Here is a 19,578-nt window from a genome sequence, read left to right as displayed (position 1 = left end):
AACTTCAAAGTTATTTTACATAGTTTTTGAAAACTTTTTGATTGTTATATAATTTTATGTATTTAAATCTCGGTTACTTTTATCAAATATTTATTTACGTATAAATAAAAGTTTTCAACTACTAGCAACTAATTTTTATTTTTTAAGATTAGTTTTGTCAAACATAGATTTAACATAAATTAATCGTAGAAATTTACTCAGCACTTTCGATCTTTTAGTAAAACAACTTTGTTATTATAACTATTTTATATGCAGAATGTCTGGTATTAGATACTTGATGTGTGCCCGTGCAAAGCGGCGATGATAAATAGCTTTTTTGACGAATTGTTTTATTACGGTGAAATAATTATTAGTTATTATGTAAAAAAATTATCACTTTTAAATAAAATATTTGTGTTTAGACCTTATGCATATATTGCATATTCATACATTTAACATAAATTAATTAATATCGGTGTTAGTTTATGAAATTTAAATTAATTTATATACATTAATTTAATATTTTAAAATTATCAGTTTGCTCCTAATTAAATTTATTAATAATCTTCATCAATTCTTCAAACTTATGACAAGTATTAATGATATTTACGTATAATTGATTTATACAAAAAGTTTTGTAACATATACATCTTAAAATTCAATATATGACTAATATGCTTATATAAGATATTTCACAAAAAAAATATATCCATAAGCATATAGTTAATTTTACAAAGTTAGTCTTAAAAAAATTATATTGAAGATTATTCCTTATTTTGAAGTTGAATAACAATTTTGGTATCTCTATCTAGAAATGTTTTTTGAATGGATTAGTTTTATCAAATTAAGTGCATCCGAATTGATTTTGATTTTTAAAAAGTCTAGACTAAATTCAAAATCCTATCTGAATCAACCGAATTACTATTCGATGGTACAACATTTACAATTTAATTTTCAAAAGAACCTCATTTTAAAAAAATATATATAATTTAAATTAGCTAATTAAATAAAATAAACACAAATAAAAATGTTTATTGTAAGTTAAAATCTGTAAATAACCACTAATAAAACTATTTTATAATTTAATGTTTTAAGTTAAAACTTTCAAGAAGAAATACATATTATGGTTTTTTATTGGGTGAGATTTTCTAATCTATTTAAAAAATAAATTAGTAAATTAATAAATTATTCAAGATATAGATTAAAAATAAAAATAAAAATGCCAATAAACAATTGTTATTCGGGTTTTTTGAACTATTCGGTTATTATTTTATAAACTAAAATCATCAAAAATCCAAATAATTATTCTGTTTTATCTCTAAAAATCTAAATATTCAAGCCAAATAGTTAAAATTCACAATTCGATTTTATCTAAATCTAAATTGGACCCATGAGTCTATGAGAGTGCCGACCAACTTTCAAAAAAAAAAAAAAAATTGCCTTGTTTTATTTATTTATTTATTTTCTCAGATTTGGTCCAAATTTTCTTTATAAATTTTTTTATGTTTTATTTTTATGTGCTTTTTTTGAAACTTACTTTATTTTGATAAATAATTTTTCAACTTCTTTTACATCCTTCTTTACAACTGTACTTTTACATATTCTAATTTAGATTTGCTATACAATAACTACACATGTGTTTGTGGTTGTGTGTTTGCATGTGACTCTGTGTATATGATTTGTCCCATGCCTGACAAAAACATAAAGTACATTGTTATTTCTGTTTTCGGGACCCTCCCTCCCTCTCCAACATAGTCAGTATTCGCAAAAGTATTGCTTAAACTCCCGCCACAACATGCGGGCTTAAAACCCTCATCCTAAGCGTTTTCAAATCAATATTTGTTTGAGGTCTAATACCCACCAACTAACAAAACGCTAGAAATTTACAGATTTTGTCAAGTGCCATATTGATTAGAAAAACATAGAGATAATATGTGTTATACTAGAATAAGAAGCAATTTATTCATGTTCCCCATATCGAAATTTGGAGATACAAAGAATGCAAGTGTTAAACACTAAGGCGCTGCTAAAAAGTGTAAATAGAATGAGCTTACAAATAACAGTATTCCATAAACAGTATTACATCAAAAGTGTGACCAATAAGTAAGTCCTATTGGTTGTGTTGTGGTGTCTGTGTTGAATGAATCTGTATGTATACAGACAGAAGAGAAGTAAGTTTGGGTAGGTCATTTTGTTTCCCATAAACTATTTTACCATGAATGAACTTTTACAGCTACAACCACCAACAGCACTTGGATTTTCAGCTACCTGCACATGAAAATTAGAAACAAGCTTCTTACAAAATCCTAATGTCATTTTGTAGCTAGATTACTAATATAATTTGTGGATTTTTTTTTTTTAATGTACAATATTGTAATAGGAAGAAATGAAAGTAGTATGTATGATAAAGAAATGAAGTTACCTGAAAACCAGAACGGATGAGCTCTTCAACATAATCAACGGTTGCACCTTTTACAAACCCTAATGATATTGTGTCAACCACCAATTTAACACCATCCCTCTCAAATATCCTATAGAAGTTCAAAATAAATAGATATAAAACATACATAAGTTTATAGATAAATCATGATTATTTAGCAAGCAAACCTGTCATCATTGTTGGGTTTCTCTTCGAGAGCAAAGTTGTATTGAAAACCAGAACAACCACCTGCTTCTATGCTTAATCGAAGCAGTTTCTCCTTAGCTTCATCAGCCTGCAACTCTTTCATCCTCTGCATGGTTTAAAACAGCATGAAATAATCCAATCAAAACTTTATGAAACATGTTTACAACATTCATACATCTCTTTTTCACTCAAAACTCAAACTAGGCATAAGTATTTCAAATTCAAACTGAATGTAGAATTCTTCTTTTGTCCCAACACTGGATTCCTTCCTTATTTTTAATTTCTAATCACTTTAACAAATCCATAATCTTTCCAGAAACGTGATATAAGTTTCCAAGTCTTGGATTGAGAAGATAGTCTTCCTCTCTCATCTTTAAAATCAATACGAATTCTTTAGGTTGTGGATGAAAACTAGATTACCACATTCAATTTGACAACAATAACAATTTTTCTACTTTAAAATTGAAACTTGAACTTCAAATTTGGGATTCCCACCAGCAAGCAGATAACAAACTCGACCTCACAAAAACTAACTATTTATCCAAACAAGATAGTTCCTTACTAGGTTATATCTGATTTCCTGGTCATCCAGCGAAGCAAATAAATTTTCTGCGTTCTAATTGGGTTGCATCTCGATTATAGAATTTTTCAATATTTTAGACAATCACTACCATGTTTCAGAAAAATTAATAGCATGAATAAATCGTTGATATGTAAAGTTCCTACAGATCAATATAAACAAACAAAGAGGATAAAGAAAGTACCCGGACGCAATTATCAGACAAGTAAACCGAATCTTGTACGGTGGGAGATGGAGAAGACGATTGGGGCTCTTTAGCGAGAACTGAGGACGACGTCGAGCTAAGAAGTTTCGAGTTATGTCGAATTCGAGCTGCGAAAATTGGTGCCACCCGCTGAATCAACGACCTCGACGACTGCATAATTGGATTATTCTCCTTAAATTACCTTCAGAGAAACATCAGAGGGCTTTGCGAATTGAAGAAGATTTAAGCGCAAATCGGTTGAATTTGAACGGAACGATAGGGACTCGATAAAGCTGGTGATGTTCGATTTTGTTTTCTCGCCCCGCAGTTGTTCGAAGAAATGCTTGTTTAGAAAATTGGTCGTTTGTATTGAAAGGCTGCGTGCCTCTTGTTAAACACGATCGCGTTGAGGCCACGAGCTCATGATCCACGTTAATATACTTTAAGCGTGTTTTTGAAGTTAAGAGAAAAGGACAGAAAATAAAATTAAAAAGAATTGTAAGTTGAAATCTCTTACTTAAACAAACAAGAATAAAATTAGAATGATTTGAAAGAGTCTATTTCGTGTAAAGCTTGGGTTAAAATAATAAACAAAGTTGAAAGATCGACTATAACATTAGATATATAATTTCGTGTCAATTGGATTACTTAAACTTGTTGAAATTTTTTTACTTGAATTCATTTATTTTGTGTATGTTTTTCTAAGTTAGCGGATTTAGGTTTAAGTTTTAGACATTTTAAATGCATCATGTTGTCAGACGTTGTAAATGTATCGTGTGGTATGATGTTCAGACACTAAACGGATTAAAAGAGTTTGACCATAAACTTATATATTTGATTTTTGTGGCATGTCATGATAATTTGTTTACTTAAACAAGTTGAAATCTTTCATCAAAACACATTTATTTCGTCTTGGATTTGTAAGTCATGTCAGGTTTTACCAGTTCTATCTATAATTAGGTTTTAACCGTCTCCTCCTGATGACTTATTTAGTAATACACGTAAAAGATATGTCTTGCTAATGTATTGACACATTCAATACTCTAGACTACATTCAGGCCTTATCCTTTAACATATTAACTATTTATAACTTAAAAGAAGGCCAAAAACTATATAAGAATCAAGCCAGCAAACACTAAGAATTTATAAATCTTCACCTCTTATATAACTATCTCAAATTTTGACATCTTTAGTCCTATTATATACTATAATTTTGAGATGATATGTTTACTCATTCAAAACGGTTATTAAAATCATTAAATTAGAAGAAAAACAATAGAGTTATCAAACATTTTATTCATGTTATTTTATAAATCAGTGGTTAGATTTTATGATTTTGTGTCTTAACATGACCCAACATTTTATGGTTATTTGTCATGAAATACTGCTAGAAGCAACTTCTATTTATCAAAATGTCTCAATTTTATTTTGTTCATATAAAAATGTAATAAATAAAGTTTGTATGTTATAGTTGAAATAAAATTTTGTAAAAACTAAAAAGAGAAGCAAAAGTCAAATTTGGACTCAAACCCTCCCTGAAACCATCTCTAGGGCCAGGTTCATCTTCGGATACCAAATAGGGATACGTTCATATGTTTTATTTATTGATTTGTGATACATCCTTCTGATCCCCAACAAGATAACCAAATCCCCAAATATCACTAAAACTAGGGTTCTCGGCTCTGAATAAGATTTCAATGGGTTCTATTGTGAAATCAGAGGAGGAATGGCGTGCAGTTCTCTCCCCTGAACAGTTCCGCATCCTTCGCAACAAAGGAACCGAGTAAGTGTACTACTTGATCCATTGAATCCTTTCTATATTAGATGTTCAGATCCCTAATCAGCAATAATGCTTTATCAAATTCTGTAGGAGAACCGATCATTTAAAGTATTGCACTTAAATTTAACAAGAATTTGGTTGCATTTTAGTAACATGTCTACACTCCACAGTCGACTTAACATTATTGCATTCTTAGCAAACGGTTTTGATTAATTTTCTCGCCTTTGATTACTGATTACGAAAGATCATCAACTTGACTCCAAAATTCTAATTTGGGGCTTCTCTACTTCATACATTCTACAATCTCCATAACCTTAGTTGCATTTAGCAGATAATTTTGTATGATTTTATCAGTTGCATTTCTGAGAAATGGTCGAATCGATTCCAAAATTCAATCTAGGGCTTCTCAATTGCTTATGGTGATCAGCAGATTTGGAAATTAGAGCTGCATATACATACTTTTCAAAATAACAGTAAACTTATGTCAGTTTTTGGATTGAGCTGATTGTTTGTATCTCAAACTTTGAAATGGATGCATAAGATAGTTCAAGTCTTACATTTGTTGGTTAAACATGTATTGCAATCTTGACTACCCTTCTTATTGATCTTAAATGATCTTGGAAATATATCTTATATAGCTTTGATTGCCTTTGCACTCCAAAAGTCTTTAGGCCTTGTTCTTTGCCAGAGTTTAAGTCGAAAAGAAACACCCATCTGTAGCTTAATAGTTAAGTCTATTAAGTAAAATAGAAACAACACCCTCTAGAGTCTAGGATATGATGATTGAAAGAGACAACATAGTAATTTTCTTGAAATTTTGGGTTTTATTTACAGGCCAAAAGGCACAGGTGAATATGATAAATTTTTTGTTGATGGGACATACACATGTGCTGGTTGTGGAACACCCCTCTATAAATCAACCACCAAATTCAACTCTGGTTGTGGTTGGCCTGCTTTCTATGAGGGTCTCCCTGGAGCAATCACCCGCACTGTGAGACTGACTCTTTACTCTTTAAAAAGTTTTGAATTTTTGTCTCATTGACACTAGTATCAGTCTTTTTTAAAAAGTTTTAAAATTTGTTAATTTTTCAGCCAGACCCAGATGGGAGGAGGATTGAAATTACTTGTACAGCTTGTGGAGGGCATTTAGGTCATGTGTTTAAAGGTGAGGGATTCAAGACACCTACAGATGAAAGACATTGTGTTAATAGTATCTCCATCAAGTTTGCCTCGGAATCATAATGGTGAAAAGTGATCCATTTTAGGGTTTGGCTTGCTTTGTGTTTTTGTATGTGGAAAACTGCTATGGCTTCTTAAATTGATGCGAAAAGCTTTGTAATAATTTAAAGGGAGAATTTCGTATATACCTTGTTAAACGACTAAATATCGTATTAAATTTTAAATATCATATTTGACCTTTTTAATGTTTTAAAATATCGGATTTGCCCAAATCTATTCTTTAAACAGTTTTTATTATTTAATAATCTCTTTTTGTAGTTTAAAATCATTAAAAATAATAAAAATCACTAATCGGACCATAATACCCCTTGGCTGGTAAATCAAAAGAATACCTTATTCCTGCAACTAGCAGCTGGACGATCAACATAACCTTGGTGCGACTTTTTTCTGCCGTATTCTTGCCAAATTGGTGTTGCAATTGACGACTACATTATCACTGCATTTTTTATACCCTTCTTCTCGCCAATTTGTTGTTCCAATAGCTACATTATCAGGTAAAGTTTGTGTTTTTATTTGTTAATTGAATATTCAATTCGTTATTAGAAGTATGCATAACTTCAAATTTTTTGAGAATAAGCAATCAGAATGAAATTTAAGTTCATGCCTTGTGATAAGATGCACAAGCCTGAAGTCGTGGGTTTCCTTACTAAACAAGATCAGGCACAAGTCGATCCAAAACAGATCCTACCAGTGGAATTGAGAATTATGGTTTTAAACTTTTTTGCTTTAAAGTCATTTAGATACCAATACAAGTCTTGATGATCCTCTTCTTGCTAGATGATAATGATGCATCATTTCATTGCCATCAAGGTTTTGGTTTCTCTTCACACTTTTTGTCTTGGCCATTCCAACACTTGAAAAAGGAAGAAAAATACCACATAAGATACAATAGTTGTAAACAGGGGAGAAATATACAAATACACACATACAAATAGGCGCTAACCTTCTCTGATCACTTAGCCCGTTTAATATTTTTTTAGAGAAATCGAATTCCAATATGCAGTGTACTCATGACACAAGTTCGACAGAAAAAAAAAAAAAAAAAAACTGTAAGTAATGCACAAAATACAACAAATAATGAACTATAACTGGTTTTATGCGATGAAAAAAAAAGGCTTGATAACTGGACTAAAACTAACTATAATATCCCATAAAAAGTTACCTTACCTTAGCATAATGTCACCAATCACCATCATCTCGATTATTGAAAAGGTTAAATAATAAAACCAAAATACTAAAAGCAATTGGACCGGTTCCTATTTTAGCTAAAATGATGGCCTAATATGTATAACATGTTAGGTCATGGGAAAACGAGAGGCATACATATGATCTTTAATTGTATATCTAAACAAAGTAAGATGTAGAAGTCAGAATTATCTTTGTTGAGAATGTAACTCTATCTCTGACATACCATTGTAGGTCTGTTAGTTTTTTTTTATCTTAAGATACATTTGATTGTGCCTATAAAGATTAAGGAAGTCCTTTTGACCGATGGAAAACTGGAAATTTGCAGTTCTAAAAGAGATGAATACTGATCTCTGAAATGGTAAAAACTTTGTTGTTGTAAATGGGTGCAAACTATTAAGAGCAATGATGATGGTAGAGTTGAGAGGTTAAAGGTAAGTAGAGTAACAGGAGTATGATTGAGTAATACAAAACAATTGCCCTACAAGCAGCGGTTTAGCAGCAGCTCCGGGAAGAAGAGTGAGACCCACAAGCAACGATTTAGGAGCAGCAGTTACTGTCCGAAGTTTTGTTTCTAAATCTAAGTACTTTATAGAATCAAAAGGTCAAATTGTCCATCGTCAAATCCCACCACAGTTTCCTGTAAGAGAGGATGGAGTTGTTCCCTCCCAACCCACTAAACCCACTGTCACATCAAATTTTGTCTTTTCTTTGTCTTCATCTTTCTCAACTCACAACACACAGAAATCCTATATTTCTCAACCAACTCAATTAATAAAAAATACAAAACAACTAAGGTACAAGTTTTAAAACACATGGTACAAGAGAAAATTAGAAAGGGAAAGTAGAGAGAGATGATGAAGTGGGTTAGTGAAACCAATCAACCAACCCGTTGAAGCGGGAGTGGTACCGTGTGACATCCCCAAAATCACGGCCAGAAAAGACCGGTTTTGTTTATACTTTATTTCAAAATCAGAGTTATCTTTTAATAAAAAGGTTGCGGAATTTGTCCCAAAACAATAATATGATAAAGATTTATCAAAAGCATTTCCATAGAAATGTATTTCATTAAAAGACTCGGGATGTCATGTTCGTACAGATCAAAAGTATAAACAGTACAATATAAGCCTTACTACATTATTTCATATCTACAGGCCTATATCCGTAATCCCCCGTCCAAAACATCACACCTATGCTCATGCGCCACTACCTGTAATGCATAAAACTGAGTGGGTCGGGCTTGAGAGCCTGGTGAGCACATAGGGTTTTCAACCCACAATAAATAAGTTTATTAATTTCATCAATCAACAATAACCCGATTACCCGTTCCCGTTATCCTCACTTTACGTCCCTAAACACCTATCATAAGGGACCTAGCCTAAGGATCATCATCGGGACGAACACTACTGCTAAGGGGATTCCTCAGCAATAAATGTCCTAATAGGCAACCATGTGGGGGATGGAGTACACCGGTGAACACATCGTTCACAACACCTACAAGTTGCGAGCCTGCTAGTGTTCCACTGGACTGTCTAGAAGAGTCCGTGGTCATCATCTATACTCCGCTAGATGACTGGATCAACAACAACAACATCGAGGCCTCTCATCATTTTATCACACATCACCTATTACATCTACCCATGTTTTACCCCAACATTTTCGTAGATATAAAATACATATACAGTTTAAATCATTGAAAACATGTATAACAACGTTCATCTAATGTAGATAGCAAGTATTCAGATAATATGCACACATAGCACGTAATTTATATAAAATACTTCATATCTATGTGTAAGCTGAAAGTAACTATGCACTCACCGGAAAAAAGGTGGTGATTCCGAACTCAGACAGCGCTTCGCTTCTTAAAAAGAATTTTTTTCTTCGACGAAACCTAGTATTATTACCACTAGAGTTTAGTTTATTATTCGTCGAGACTAATTAATAGTCTAGCTATTATTATTATTATTATATAAGCGTAAAAAAATACTTATATAACCCATAATAATAGCCCAAGTATTTATTATAAGTTCCTAATAACGTTACTATAATTAAATAAAAGTTATATTAAAAATAGCGTAGGCGTAGCTCACTTACAGCGGGTTTTATAGAAAACCGGGCTTTGCTTGAAGCAGCGTTCCCGAGCCGAAAAGCTCTTCTTCTCAGAGCCTTCGAGCACTCCGGGGCTTCCGCCTCGTGCTAGGGAGGTTCCCTAGGCTTTTCGGGGGATTTCGGGGCTAGAGAGAGGTTCTAGAGAGAGAGAGAGAGTAAAGAGAAGAAAGAATGGGAAAGGTGTGAAGAAAATGAGGGTGGGAGAGGTGGTATTTATAGGGTGAAATGTGGCTGAACTTGGTGCCACATGTCACCATCTGGTGGCAAGCCTTGGGGAGAAAGCAATGGCCAAGATTGTGCCACATCACCCATTTTCGCACAGCACACTTTCGACTTCTAAAATCCGTAACTTTCACATACGACCTCCGTTTTTGACGTTCTTTATATCCACGCGTAGGTAATAATAAGATCTACAACTTTCATTTTGACACCGTCAGCTAATTCTCGACTGATGTTAAATTTAACAGTACAAGGAGATTATACTGTTAAACGTCTGCGTAAAATTAATAACTTCTACATACGGACTCTGTTTTTGTCTGTCTTTTTACCGTTGATTTCCTATTAATGAGATCTTCAACTCTCATTTACGTTGCGTAAGCCAAAAACCGCTCGAACTAAAATTCGAGTTTCAGGCCGTGCACTGCTAAGCCGAATCTTAGAAAAATCATAACTTCTTCATACGAAGTCAGATTTGGGCGTTCTTTTTATCGATGTTCTTAGTTTAACATATTCTACGACTTTTGTTTAGATTGCTAAGTCTAAAAAGTCTTCTATCGTAAATTCACTATTTACATCTCCCGGTGTCGTGCCGGTTTTGCCGTAAAACTTCGGCGGACCATAACTTCTTCGTTATAGCTCGGATTTCGGCATTCTTTATATGTACGGAAACCTTGAGACATATTCTACAACTTTATGTAGAGATATCGGGATTATCTCACACTTTAATTTTGACGCTCATTTTTATTCTTTATTAATTATACATTTATAATTAAATAATAAACACATAAACACACATAATTCACATAATACTCAAATATTTCATATTTATTACTTCAAAAAGAGTTACAATAGTTGACCTAGACTATTACATTGACAAAAATGCTTAGCCCTGAAAACCCGGGCGTTACATACCGTCGGTAACCTTATTGCTAATTAAGATTTTACTTTTGATTGTTTTGTATTTTTTTTAATTAAGCGGATTAAATGAATTAAAAAAGATAGGATTTCCGTGTGTTGTGGGTTGGGAAATATGAAAAAATAATAATAAATGAGGAAAAGTGATGTGACAGGTTCAGTGGTTTAGAGGGAATGACTTCCTCCTCCCTAAAGCACAATACATAGGAACTTGAAAAACATCATTTGCATTTCAATTATGCATCAAAACTTGAAATCAACACCATTGTATGGTAACTTGTGGTATAAATGAAAATTAGAAGTGAAGAACCAAAATTAAGCCTATTATTTGGATTCATGACTTGAACGAGGGGCATGTATGGAAAGGGAATTGTTAAATTAAGACGGTGGTTTCAAGAATTTTAGATTCTAAACACGTAACTATTGATTCAATTGCCAAAAAGAAAGGGATATAAGTAAATGGTGTAATTACCTAGTTATCAATTGCAAGAAGGAACCAACTGCAATTGAAGGAAGCAACGAAAGGTAAAAACGAGAATGTCGAGCAATGAACGTACACCAAAGATCATGAAGAAGACAACTTAAGGAAGACGACCAAAGCATAAAACATCTTTTGAAAGATTTTGATTTACAAAGTAAGGGTATTATGGTCGATTTAGATATTTTCTAAAATTAAAATGATTTAAAAATGTAATAAAATCTTATTAAATAATAAAAATTATTTAAAATATAGATTTGGGAAAATATGATATTTTAAAATATTAAGAAGGGTAAATATGATATTTAGAACTTAAGTCGGACGAATACGATACTTAGTTGTTTAATATGTGTTTTTAAGGGCTTCATTTTGGCATTCAAACTATTAACTTTCAACTTAACCAGTGATGTTATTTTATGTTGGAAAAACATGGTAAAATGATACTGATATGAATGTTCACTATTCACCATCAAAGACAAATTATCGAACAAGATAAATCTTTTAATCTTTGAGGCATATGCAAACATCAAACCCAGTCGATGAGGATGTTAGGTTTGTTGCTCGTGATGATATAATCCTGTCGCTAATGAAAAAAGCAGATTCCAAAAGCATGAACAATTAGTAAATCCCAGGCTACAACTGCTAAAATCTAAATTTGTTTTCTTTTTAACATGACAGAGTGTACAAATTAAGAGGGTGCTTGGGATTTAAAGGGTGTTTGGAATTTTATTTTAAAGTTAAAAATGATTTTTTATCTAAAATGACTTATTGACTTATCAATGTGGGAACATGAGATTTTAAAAAAGTGTTTGAATTAATGACAAAAAATTAAAAAGTGTTTGGTTAATTTTTGACTTTTGCTTGTTTTTTATTTTAATAAGTCACAAGACATTTCAAAAAGTTATAAATTATAACTTCATCAAAACTCATTTTTAAAGGCTAAACCAAAAATTATTTTAAAAGTTTTATTAAGTATCCAAACATTTTTTTTTAAACTTATTGACTTTTCAAGAAGTCAATAACTTAAAAAGAAGTTTCTAGATGAAATCTCAAACACCCTCTTAATCTCAAAACAATTTATTGGTTTTTTAAAAAGTCAACAAATCAAAAAAATGTTTGATAAATAGAAAATGATTTTAAAAAAAAACTTTTTCTTAACCCTTCAAAAAAGAGATTTTAACAAGTTGAGTAAATTATACGAATGGTCCTTATGGTTTGGGGCAATTTACACATTTGGTCCCTAACTTATTTTTTTAACTCGGAAGGTCCCTACTGTTTGCTTTTATTACATGTTTGGTCCCTACTTTGTGTTTTTGTTACGTGCTTGGTCCCTGTCTTACCTAAAAATACTATTATTTAAATAGGAAAAAATAGTGGGGTAGGTAAGGTAAGGTGAGGGGGGTGGGATTGTGGGTGTGTTTATCTAAATAAATTAAAAAACCAAGGGAAAAATAGTATTTTTAACTAAGACAGGGACCAAACGCGTAACAAAACAAACAGTAGGGACCTTCCGAGTTAAAAAAATAAGTTAGGGACCAAACGCGCAAATTACCCTAAACCATAGGGACCATTCGTGTAATTTACTCTAAAAAGTTAGAATTAGTAATTTTTTTATGGCTTTTTGAGTTGTAAAAATCAATATCAATATTATCTTATAAAACCTTTAAACTAAGACATTTTTTAGAAAAACAAATTATTGATTTTATCTCACTATAAAAACTAATCAAAATATATATATATTTTTTTTCTAATAAGACTTTTTATATAAACGTCATTTAGAACATCAAACATTAGGAAAATTTGAAGACAGATATGGAATGAAACTTGAGTTTTAAAAAAAAACAACGAAATTTGCAAACACGCAAGAATAGATAGCTTTGTTGTATCGAAAACAATCTAATTCTTATTTTAGTATTCAACAATAGAATAGTAACAATATGGAAACAAATAGCCCAAAGCCTAAAGCGATTGTAATATGGGCTTTTGGGCTCTTTTATATTAAAAGTTTGTGGGCCCTTTTAATTGCTTAGGGCTTCAAAGCCTACTATCCATCAAACGCCTGTTCGCCTTTAGCTTCGATTCCATTGTCGCCGGCGACGTCTCTCCGTCTCGCTTTCTGATCTTCAACAGTTAACGGGTAAGCTTTCTTTTTCAACACCTACCTCATATTTCTAGTTTCTTGCTCGATCAAGCCTTTATTTCAATTTTTTTTGAGACCGATTAGAAATAGAGCATACGAATAAGTAGATTTTGTCTGGGAAGATGGTTACTGCTACATCCTTCCAATTGCATGTTCAAAATTGGCAAATGGGAGTCAAATGAATTACTCTTATACAGATGTTTTTGGTTACAGATACAGAATTTAACAGTATTTCAGCCTATAATGAATGCTTTTAATATAAAAACTACAAACGAATGATAAGATTTCAGTATGCATGTGTCTTATAGTTCCCGATCATCATCTTGCCGATGCAGGAGTGCTTAGTTGAATCATTGTTTGGAAAATATGCGACTTCAGAGCCTTCATTACAGTTCAACCTGGTTGCAACTCAATTCCTCCGATAGAGTACTCAGCTCTTCAATTTACACATCACCCAGGAAGCATAAATTTGTGGCAGCATCTTCATCTAGCTCAAGTACGTTTATCTCCACTATCGTCCCTACTCATATATCTGATCATACTCATGTTTGTGAGTAGATACACATAAACATGCAACCAGATACATGTTTGTTTCTCTTGATTTGCACCTCAATATAGAAAGTTAATTTTCTTTGGTGCTAGAACCTCAACAACTATCAATCAAGTGCAATGTGAAGTTTCGCCCTTGCATTGATATACACAAGGTTTGTAATTGTTGATATGTTTCTTTTCTTTTTTGTTATACTTGTAGTCATCTTTGCATTTTTGTAATCTTATTGCTTCATGTGGTGGTGATTAGGGGAAAGTAAAGCAAATTGTCGGATCTACCCTTTCAGACTTAAAGGAGAGTGGTTTAACTCTAGTAACAAATTTTGAATCAGATAAATCAGCTGCAGAATATGCCACCCTTTACAAAGAAGACGGATTACAAGGAGGTCATGTAATCATGCTTGGAGCTGACCCTTTGAGCAATAAATCAGCCATTGAAGCACTACACGCTTACCCTGGTAAAACTTTTGTCATTTCTTTTACCTTTTTTTATACATTGTTGATGTTTGATAATATGTCTGAACTTACAGATTGTTGATTTGAGGAGTAGGTGGTTTGCAAGTAGGAGGTGGTATTAATTCAGGAAACGCCTTGAGTTACATAGAGGAAGGAGCCAGCCACATCATCATCACATCCGTATGTTTTTCTCTTCCCATATTTCAATTTTCAAAAAACTTCAAAAAAAAAAAAAAAAAAAAATCTAAAAACTTAATTGCAGTATGTATTCAACAATGGAAAAATGGATCTTGAGAGGCTTAAAGGACTTGTTGACATTGTTGGAAAAGAACGGCTTGTCTTGGACCTTAGTTGCAGGAAGAAGGTATTTGTTATTTATTATTACTTCATTACTATCTTTTATTATTATTATATATTTCGTTATTTTATTTATTGTAATTAATATTTCAGGATGGTAGATATGCGATTGTGACAGATAGATGGCAGAAATTCAGCGATGTGTTTCTTGATGAAATGACATTGAATTTTCTTTCGGGTTATGCTGATGAGTTTCTTGTACATGGTGTTGATGTTGAAGGGAAAAAGTAAGTCGCTGTTATTGTTACACAATTTTTTTTTTTCTTCTTAAGTTAACGACCAATATGTTGAATTTGTATTTTACTTATTTATTTATTGCAGATTGGGAATCGATGAAGAGCTTGTAACACTGCTTGGGAAGTACTCACCAGTGAGTAGAAAGAAGAAGCTATTAAATCTTAAAATGTTTTTATGATTCAGAACGTTACAATAAATAATTAAATTATATACAGTAATAATTTTTAATTAATGGTTTAATGGTTCAGATTCCAGTTACGTATGCTGGCGGGGTGACAGTGATGGAGGATTTGGAGAGGATAAAAGTTGCAGGAATGGGACGTGTGGATGTTACAGTGGGGAGTGCTTTGGATATTTTTGGTGGTGATTTGGGTTATAAGGATGTTGTAGCTTGGCATTCACAACAAGAGGCACTCACAGTGTAGTTTGTTTTGTGTGTGTGCGTTTTTTTTAATCGAACGATTTGAATGTGACTCTCTCTGTTGTAGTTGTAATATTTAATAATTTGCATGACATTTGAAATGTTATTTGTCATCAACCTGACTGAATCAGTTTCAGAATTGTCAAATGACAAAGATGCGGGAAGTTAAATACTTGGAAAGTTGAGATAAAAGACTTAAAAGTTGTTTCATATTCATCTTTATATGTTGGTCATCAGAAAGCTCTTTTGATGCTAAAAGGATGCAATCGATGCCAACAATTGAGCCATACTCGTTTAAACTATTAAGCTCCTATACCAACTGAATCACTAAAGTTTATGGTCTCAAGTAAGGACATAAGAATATGGCTAAGGCTAACGTTGTGTGCAACAATTCAGAATTTATAATTGAAGGTTATTATTACACGTTTGATTTAAATGAATGAATTTTTAATTGCGTACTAACTATTTTATCAAATCGATCATTGTATTATATGAAATTGTATAGTCGCCTAACATTAGTTAACTAGTACAATCATTTTCACCATAAAATTTTGAACAGAATTTAACCAATTTGTACAAATAACTACGTAATTCTAACATCTTCAAACAAGTTATGCAAAACAAATTGGATCATGAGAATCTCAACTGCTTGTTGGTATATCCAAGTAGTATATTTCCAATGCGTAAGCTTTTTCAATTTTTTTTATAGAAACTTGGACAAAACCAACTTGCAATAAATCACAACATACAAACTGTTAGTTGTCATTGAAAGAAATCAAAATTTCGAACTAACTTCAAGATTTTGAAATAGTTCTTAGTAAGATTTCCGAACTAGTTTTTGGTAACATTTTTTAACTCATCCTCGGTAACATTTTCGAACTCGTTCTAGGTAATATTTTCAAATTGAATCGTTAGAAGATTATTGAACAAAATGGTATAAACATAATACCTTGTTTATGTACAACCCAAAATCAACCTTCTATATATGAATTCCATTTTTAGTATTTAAAAAATAATGCTACATTTTTGGAAAATCATTTTTGAAATCCATAGATAATTTTTGAAATTTCATTTCAGCTGGAATATGTAAAATTTGGTTTGGAAAAAGAGTCACAAATGTCAATAGTCCTGGAAAACGTGTCGTGTTGTGTCGGATTTGCGTTTAGTTGAAACGTTGAACTGGTTAAAAGAGCTTGATCATAACCCAACCCGTTTAGCATGTTATGTCGAGTCAACCAATTTATTTTCGTGTTAGGTTGTGAATTAAGGTTAGAACTTGTAAATATCATTCATGTCATTTTGAAAACATTTAACAAGTTGAAAGAGTAGGAGTTGGAAGACAAAATAATAATAATAATAATAATAATAATAATAATAATAAATAAGAAAGAATAGGAATTGGGAGGCAGAAAGGCCAAATTCATAGTATATAAAAGATAAGTGGAACGTTGGAGTTGGGAGTGCAAATGTTCAAGTTCGTGAGAAGGAATGATTAATCAAATAGACCTGTAAAGTACTGAAAGAAACGAAACTTAGAAAATAAAAGTTTAACCTAGGTGTTTAAGTCATTCCAAGTTACAAAGCCACCAAATCCAATTTTCTTCTTGTATATAAGATTTTGGTTTTGGTTTGTCCAATTTATCTAAATAATTAAAAAACAAATATGTATAAATGAATATGTAATTTTCAAGGTGAATTCTCAATCTTTAACATGTATAATTCCTATGCCATGAGGTATCCACACGTATAATTAAATCGGATTGGAATCGATTACTCAAAGCGACTTATTTTATATCACGTTTTTTACCGTGTTATTTTTTGCCGTTTTTAACAAGAAAAATGTTAGAAAATTTTCAATATTTTAAGAAAAATTTCACTTTAATCTAAGAAAACAATTTTTTAAAGATAAAAGTTCCCTAATTTTATTTTGGCTCAATTAATAAAAAAAATATTTTTTTTAATACCTCTTGTTTTGTTGTATTTGTTCAAGAAAAGATCGTTGATGGTAGCGGTCGTAGTTTGTCGACGTTTATTTTATTGGAATGAGTGGAATATGAAGGCCAATGTAACTACCATCAGACTCACCACTACCAACTGAAATTCAAACACACCCTCTAACTCCAAGGCAACAATGTCTCGATCAATTTACCCTTCTATTGTAACCCTAGTCCCCAAATCAATGGCCACCGAAAGACCACCATCATCCGTCGTCGCAACAAGAAGAACCACCGCTGCTAACAATATGTCTGCTCTTGAAGCTCGAGTATCTCTTATATTCGCTCTCGCCTCCCAAACTACTTCCGTCTCTCAACGACGTAGATGTCTTCAATTCCCCCTATGCTTTACACTTTCCTAGTTTGATTCTACTCGGTAATTTCACATGTAACCGTATGTTTAATGAATTTGTTGTAGTTTTGGCGGATTTGGCCACAGAGACGGCCAAATATGTGTTTCCGAAGAGGTTCGAGAGTCGGAATTTGGAAGAAGCTCTGATGTCAGGTTTGTGTAATCTAAAGGAACCAATTTAGACGTTTTTATTCTTCTTTTTCTTACTTTAGGGTTTCTATTTCTGTAATTTTGTGTTTCCAGTTCCCGACCTGGAAACCGTGAGGTTCAAAGTTTTGACCAGAAACGATCAGTATGAGATCAGAGAACTCGAGGTATTGCTTAATCTCCTTATAAACAAGTTTTTTTTTTCTTCATGTTCCTCCTTGTAACTCTGATTTTGGCTTTCAATCAGCCTTACTTTGTAGCTGAGACTACTATGCCTGGAAAATATGGATTCGATCTAAATGGTGCATCTCAATCGTTCAATGTACTAGCTGAATACCTATTTGGTAAGGTATTCAATCTCTCCTTACAGATTTCTTAACACAATTAAACTTTATGAACATCAACATACTACAATACAATTATCTTTTTATACTGTTCTTGATCCGTATATGTTCTTCCAGAATACATTAAACGAAACAATGGAGATGACAACCCCTGTTCTTACACGAAAAACCCAATCTGAAGGTGTGGCAATGGATATGACTACCCCTGTGATAACAAAGAAGGTAGATCCATACCTCCATTACAATATATAGAATCTTCTCTTATCTTTGTTATTTACCATTTTCGGGTAATATTCAGCTGGAAGATGAAGATAAATGGAAGATGTCATTTGTGATGCCTTCAAAGTATGGTTCCAATTTGCCACTGCCTAAAAACTGTGCTGTAACTATCAAAGAGGTGCCAGGTAGAACTGTGGCTGTTGTTGCCTTTTCAGGTGAGTGATTCCTTTCATTGATTATATTCTAAAAGAAAGACAGAAATTAGCCTATTTTGATTAAAAGAAAATATACATTTATGAAAAATATGGCATTCTGAAATCTGAAATCTCAATTCAGGGTTTGTGAGTGATGAAGATGTTATAAGCCGGGAATCAAGACTCAGAAACAGCCTAAAGAATGATAGTCAATACAAAGTAAAAAGTGGGGCGTCAGTGGAGGTTGCACAGGTAATTAAACTTTATAAACAATCTTGAAAGAATAAAAAATAATAATTAATAAGAAGTGTTGTGTATTATTTTCAGTATAACCCACCATTTACACTTCCATTTACACGGCGTAATGAGATTTCCCTAGAAGTGGAAAGGAAACAAGAGTAGCAAGAACACAGATGTATCATGTATGTGTTCCCTAATTCCTTTGTACACAGACACAAATAGTTAATTACAAAAAAAAAAATAGTTAATTACATGTTAATATGCATAGTATGATAAGTTGTGTTGGTATATAACTTATATGTTGGTTGTATATAACTTATAGAATTTTGCTGTTTGTCTTTCCATGAAGGACATCAAATAAATCACGTGATTGATTAGACATTTGATGTCAGTTTTAATATTCTGAAATTTGGCAATACATGTTGAGGAGGAGGTTGTAATTTGTAAGCATTTTAATTCACTTTAGTCGACTTTCCACTTGTTTGGCCTGTTTCATCTTTAACTATGATTATAAATATTGGCCATTTTATCCATTAGAAATATAAACTAGACAAAATTTAAAAAATGGTCCCTGTGGTTTCCGAAAAGTAGCAAGGTGAGGACAGCTTTCAAAAACACTCCAAATGTGGAC

At 32.2% G+C, this 19,578-nt stretch overlaps 4 protein-coding genes and 1 long non-coding RNA gene across 7 annotated transcripts; 3 read left to right on the top strand and 2 right to left on the bottom strand.

Moving 5' to 3' along the window:
• Positions 1–1,916: 1,916 nt before the first annotated feature.
• On the bottom strand, positions 1,917–3,787 carry LOC145008771 (Iron-sulfur cluster biosynthesis family protein). The gene is made up of 4 exons (XM_078967385.1): positions 3,370–3,787; positions 2,587–2,711; positions 2,402–2,510; positions 1,917–2,247 (listed from the first exon to the last, which is right to left on the bottom strand). The coding sequence occupies exons 1-4, from the start codon at positions 3,544–3,546 to the stop codon at positions 2,185–2,187; spliced, it is 474 nt and encodes a 157-aa protein (XP_078823511.1). The 5' UTR covers positions 3,547–3,787; the 3' UTR covers positions 1,917–2,184.
• Positions 3,788–4,946: 1,159 nt separating this feature from the next.
• On the bottom strand, positions 4,947–9,845 carry LOC145008773 (uncharacterized). The gene is made up of 7 exons (XR_013663631.1): positions 9,671–9,845; positions 9,395–9,467; positions 7,332–8,783; positions 6,993–7,241; positions 6,721–6,870; positions 5,707–5,863; positions 4,947–5,607 (listed from the first exon to the last, which is right to left on the bottom strand). It is a non-coding gene; the product is annotated as an uncharacterized LOC145008773 (long non-coding RNA).
• Positions 5,020–6,583, top strand: LOC145008772 (peptide methionine sulfoxide reductase B5-like). Its single transcript, XM_078967386.1, has 3 exons — positions 5,020–5,152; positions 5,984–6,140; positions 6,242–6,583. The coding sequence occupies exons 1-3, from the start codon at positions 5,067–5,069 to the stop codon at positions 6,389–6,391; spliced, it is 393 nt and encodes a 130-aa protein (XP_078823512.1). The 5' UTR covers positions 5,020–5,066; the 3' UTR covers positions 6,392–6,583.
• Positions 9,846–13,334: 3,489 nt separating the features above from the next.
• APG10 (Aldolase-type TIM barrel family protein) lies at positions 13,335–15,667 on the top strand. Of its 2 annotated transcripts, none has more exons than XM_078966854.1 (9): positions 13,335–13,434; positions 13,773–13,933; positions 14,080–14,141; positions 14,237–14,444; positions 14,537–14,622; positions 14,705–14,806; positions 14,893–15,026; positions 15,121–15,169; positions 15,285–15,667. In XM_078966854.1, exons 2-9 carry the CDS (start codon positions 13,804–13,806, stop codon positions 15,459–15,461), a joined length of 948 nt encoding a protein of 315 aa, XP_078822980.1. In that variant the 5' UTR covers positions 13,335–13,434; positions 13,773–13,803; the 3' UTR covers positions 15,462–15,667. The 2 variants fall into 2 exon arrangements, with proteins under 2 accessions (XP_078822980.1, XP_078822982.1); XM_078966856.1 differs by having other exon boundaries at positions 13,357–13,434; positions 13,746–13,933.
• Positions 15,668–17,479: 1,812 nt separating this feature from the next.
• On the top strand, positions 17,480–19,328 carry LOC145008236 (SOUL heme-binding family protein). Of its 2 annotated transcripts, none has more exons than XM_078966859.1 (8): positions 17,480–17,778; positions 17,870–17,956; positions 18,047–18,117; positions 18,198–18,299; positions 18,412–18,516; positions 18,593–18,728; positions 18,850–18,959; positions 19,035–19,328. In XM_078966859.1, the coding sequence occupies exons 1-8, from the start codon at positions 17,589–17,591 to the stop codon at positions 19,107–19,109; spliced, it is 876 nt and encodes a 291-aa protein (XP_078822985.1). In that variant the 5' UTR covers positions 17,480–17,588; the 3' UTR covers positions 19,110–19,328. The 2 variants fall into 2 exon arrangements, with proteins under 2 accessions (XP_078822985.1, XP_078822986.1); XM_078966860.1 differs by having other exon boundaries at positions 17,481–17,772.
• Positions 19,329–19,578: the final 250 nt, after the last annotated feature.

This window comes from Lactuca saligna, chromosome 8 (assembly GCF_052625555.1).
Source record: "Lactuca saligna cultivar CGN05327 chromosome 8, ASM5262555v1, whole genome shotgun sequence".
In the NCBI taxonomy this organism is placed as follows: domain Eukaryota; kingdom Viridiplantae; phylum Streptophyta; class Magnoliopsida; order Asterales; family Asteraceae; genus Lactuca; species Lactuca saligna.
Note: the sequence above shows the minus strand (reverse complement) of the source record. Positions and strands in the feature narration are given on the sequence as shown.

Excerpts from the sequence above, each read along its gene's own strand:
- LOC145008771 (XM_078967385.1), bottom strand. The coding sequence starts at position 3,546 with ATGCAGTCGTCGAGGTCGTTGATTCAGCGGGTGGCACCAATTTTCGCA. Across the intron at positions 2,511-2,586 it reads AAACCCAACAATGATGACAG|GATATTTGAGAGGGATGGTG; the intron begins GTTTGCTTGCTA and ends GAACTTCTATAG. Across the intron at positions 2,248-2,401 it reads TCATCCGTTCTGGTTTTCAG|GTAGCTGAAAATCCAAGTGC; the intron begins GTAACTTCATTT and ends TTTCATGTGCAG.
- LOC145008772 (XM_078967386.1), top strand. The coding sequence starts at position 5,067 with ATGGGTTCTATTGTGAAATCAGAGGAGGAATGGCGTGCAGTTCTCTCC. Across the intron at positions 5,153-5,983 it reads CTTCGCAACAAAGGAACCGA|GCCAAAAGGCACAGGTGAAT; the intron begins GTAAGTGTACTA and ends TTTTATTTACAG. Across the intron at positions 6,141-6,241 it reads CTGGAGCAATCACCCGCACT|CCAGACCCAGATGGGAGGAG; the intron begins GTGAGACTGACT and ends TTAATTTTTCAG.
- APG10 (XM_078966854.1), top strand. The coding sequence starts at position 13,804 with ATGCGACTTCAGAGCCTTCATTACAGTTCAACCTGGTTGCAACTCAAT. Across the intron at positions 13,934-14,079 it reads AGCATCTTCATCTAGCTCAA|AACCTCAACAACTATCAATC; the intron begins GTACGTTTATCT and ends CTTTGGTGCTAG. Across the intron at positions 14,142-14,236 it reads CTTGCATTGATATACACAAG|GGGAAAGTAAAGCAAATTGT; the intron begins GTTTGTAATTGT and ends GGTGGTGATTAG.
- LOC145008236 (XM_078966859.1), top strand. The coding sequence starts at position 17,589 with ATGTCTCGATCAATTTACCCTTCTATTGTAACCCTAGTCCCCAAATCA. Across the intron at positions 18,300-18,411 it reads CTGAATACCTATTTGGTAAG|AATACATTAAACGAAACAAT; the intron begins GTATTCAATCTC and ends ATGTTCTTCCAG. Across the intron at positions 18,517-18,592 it reads CCCCTGTGATAACAAAGAAG|CTGGAAGATGAAGATAAATG; the intron begins GTAGATCCATAC and ends GGTAATATTCAG.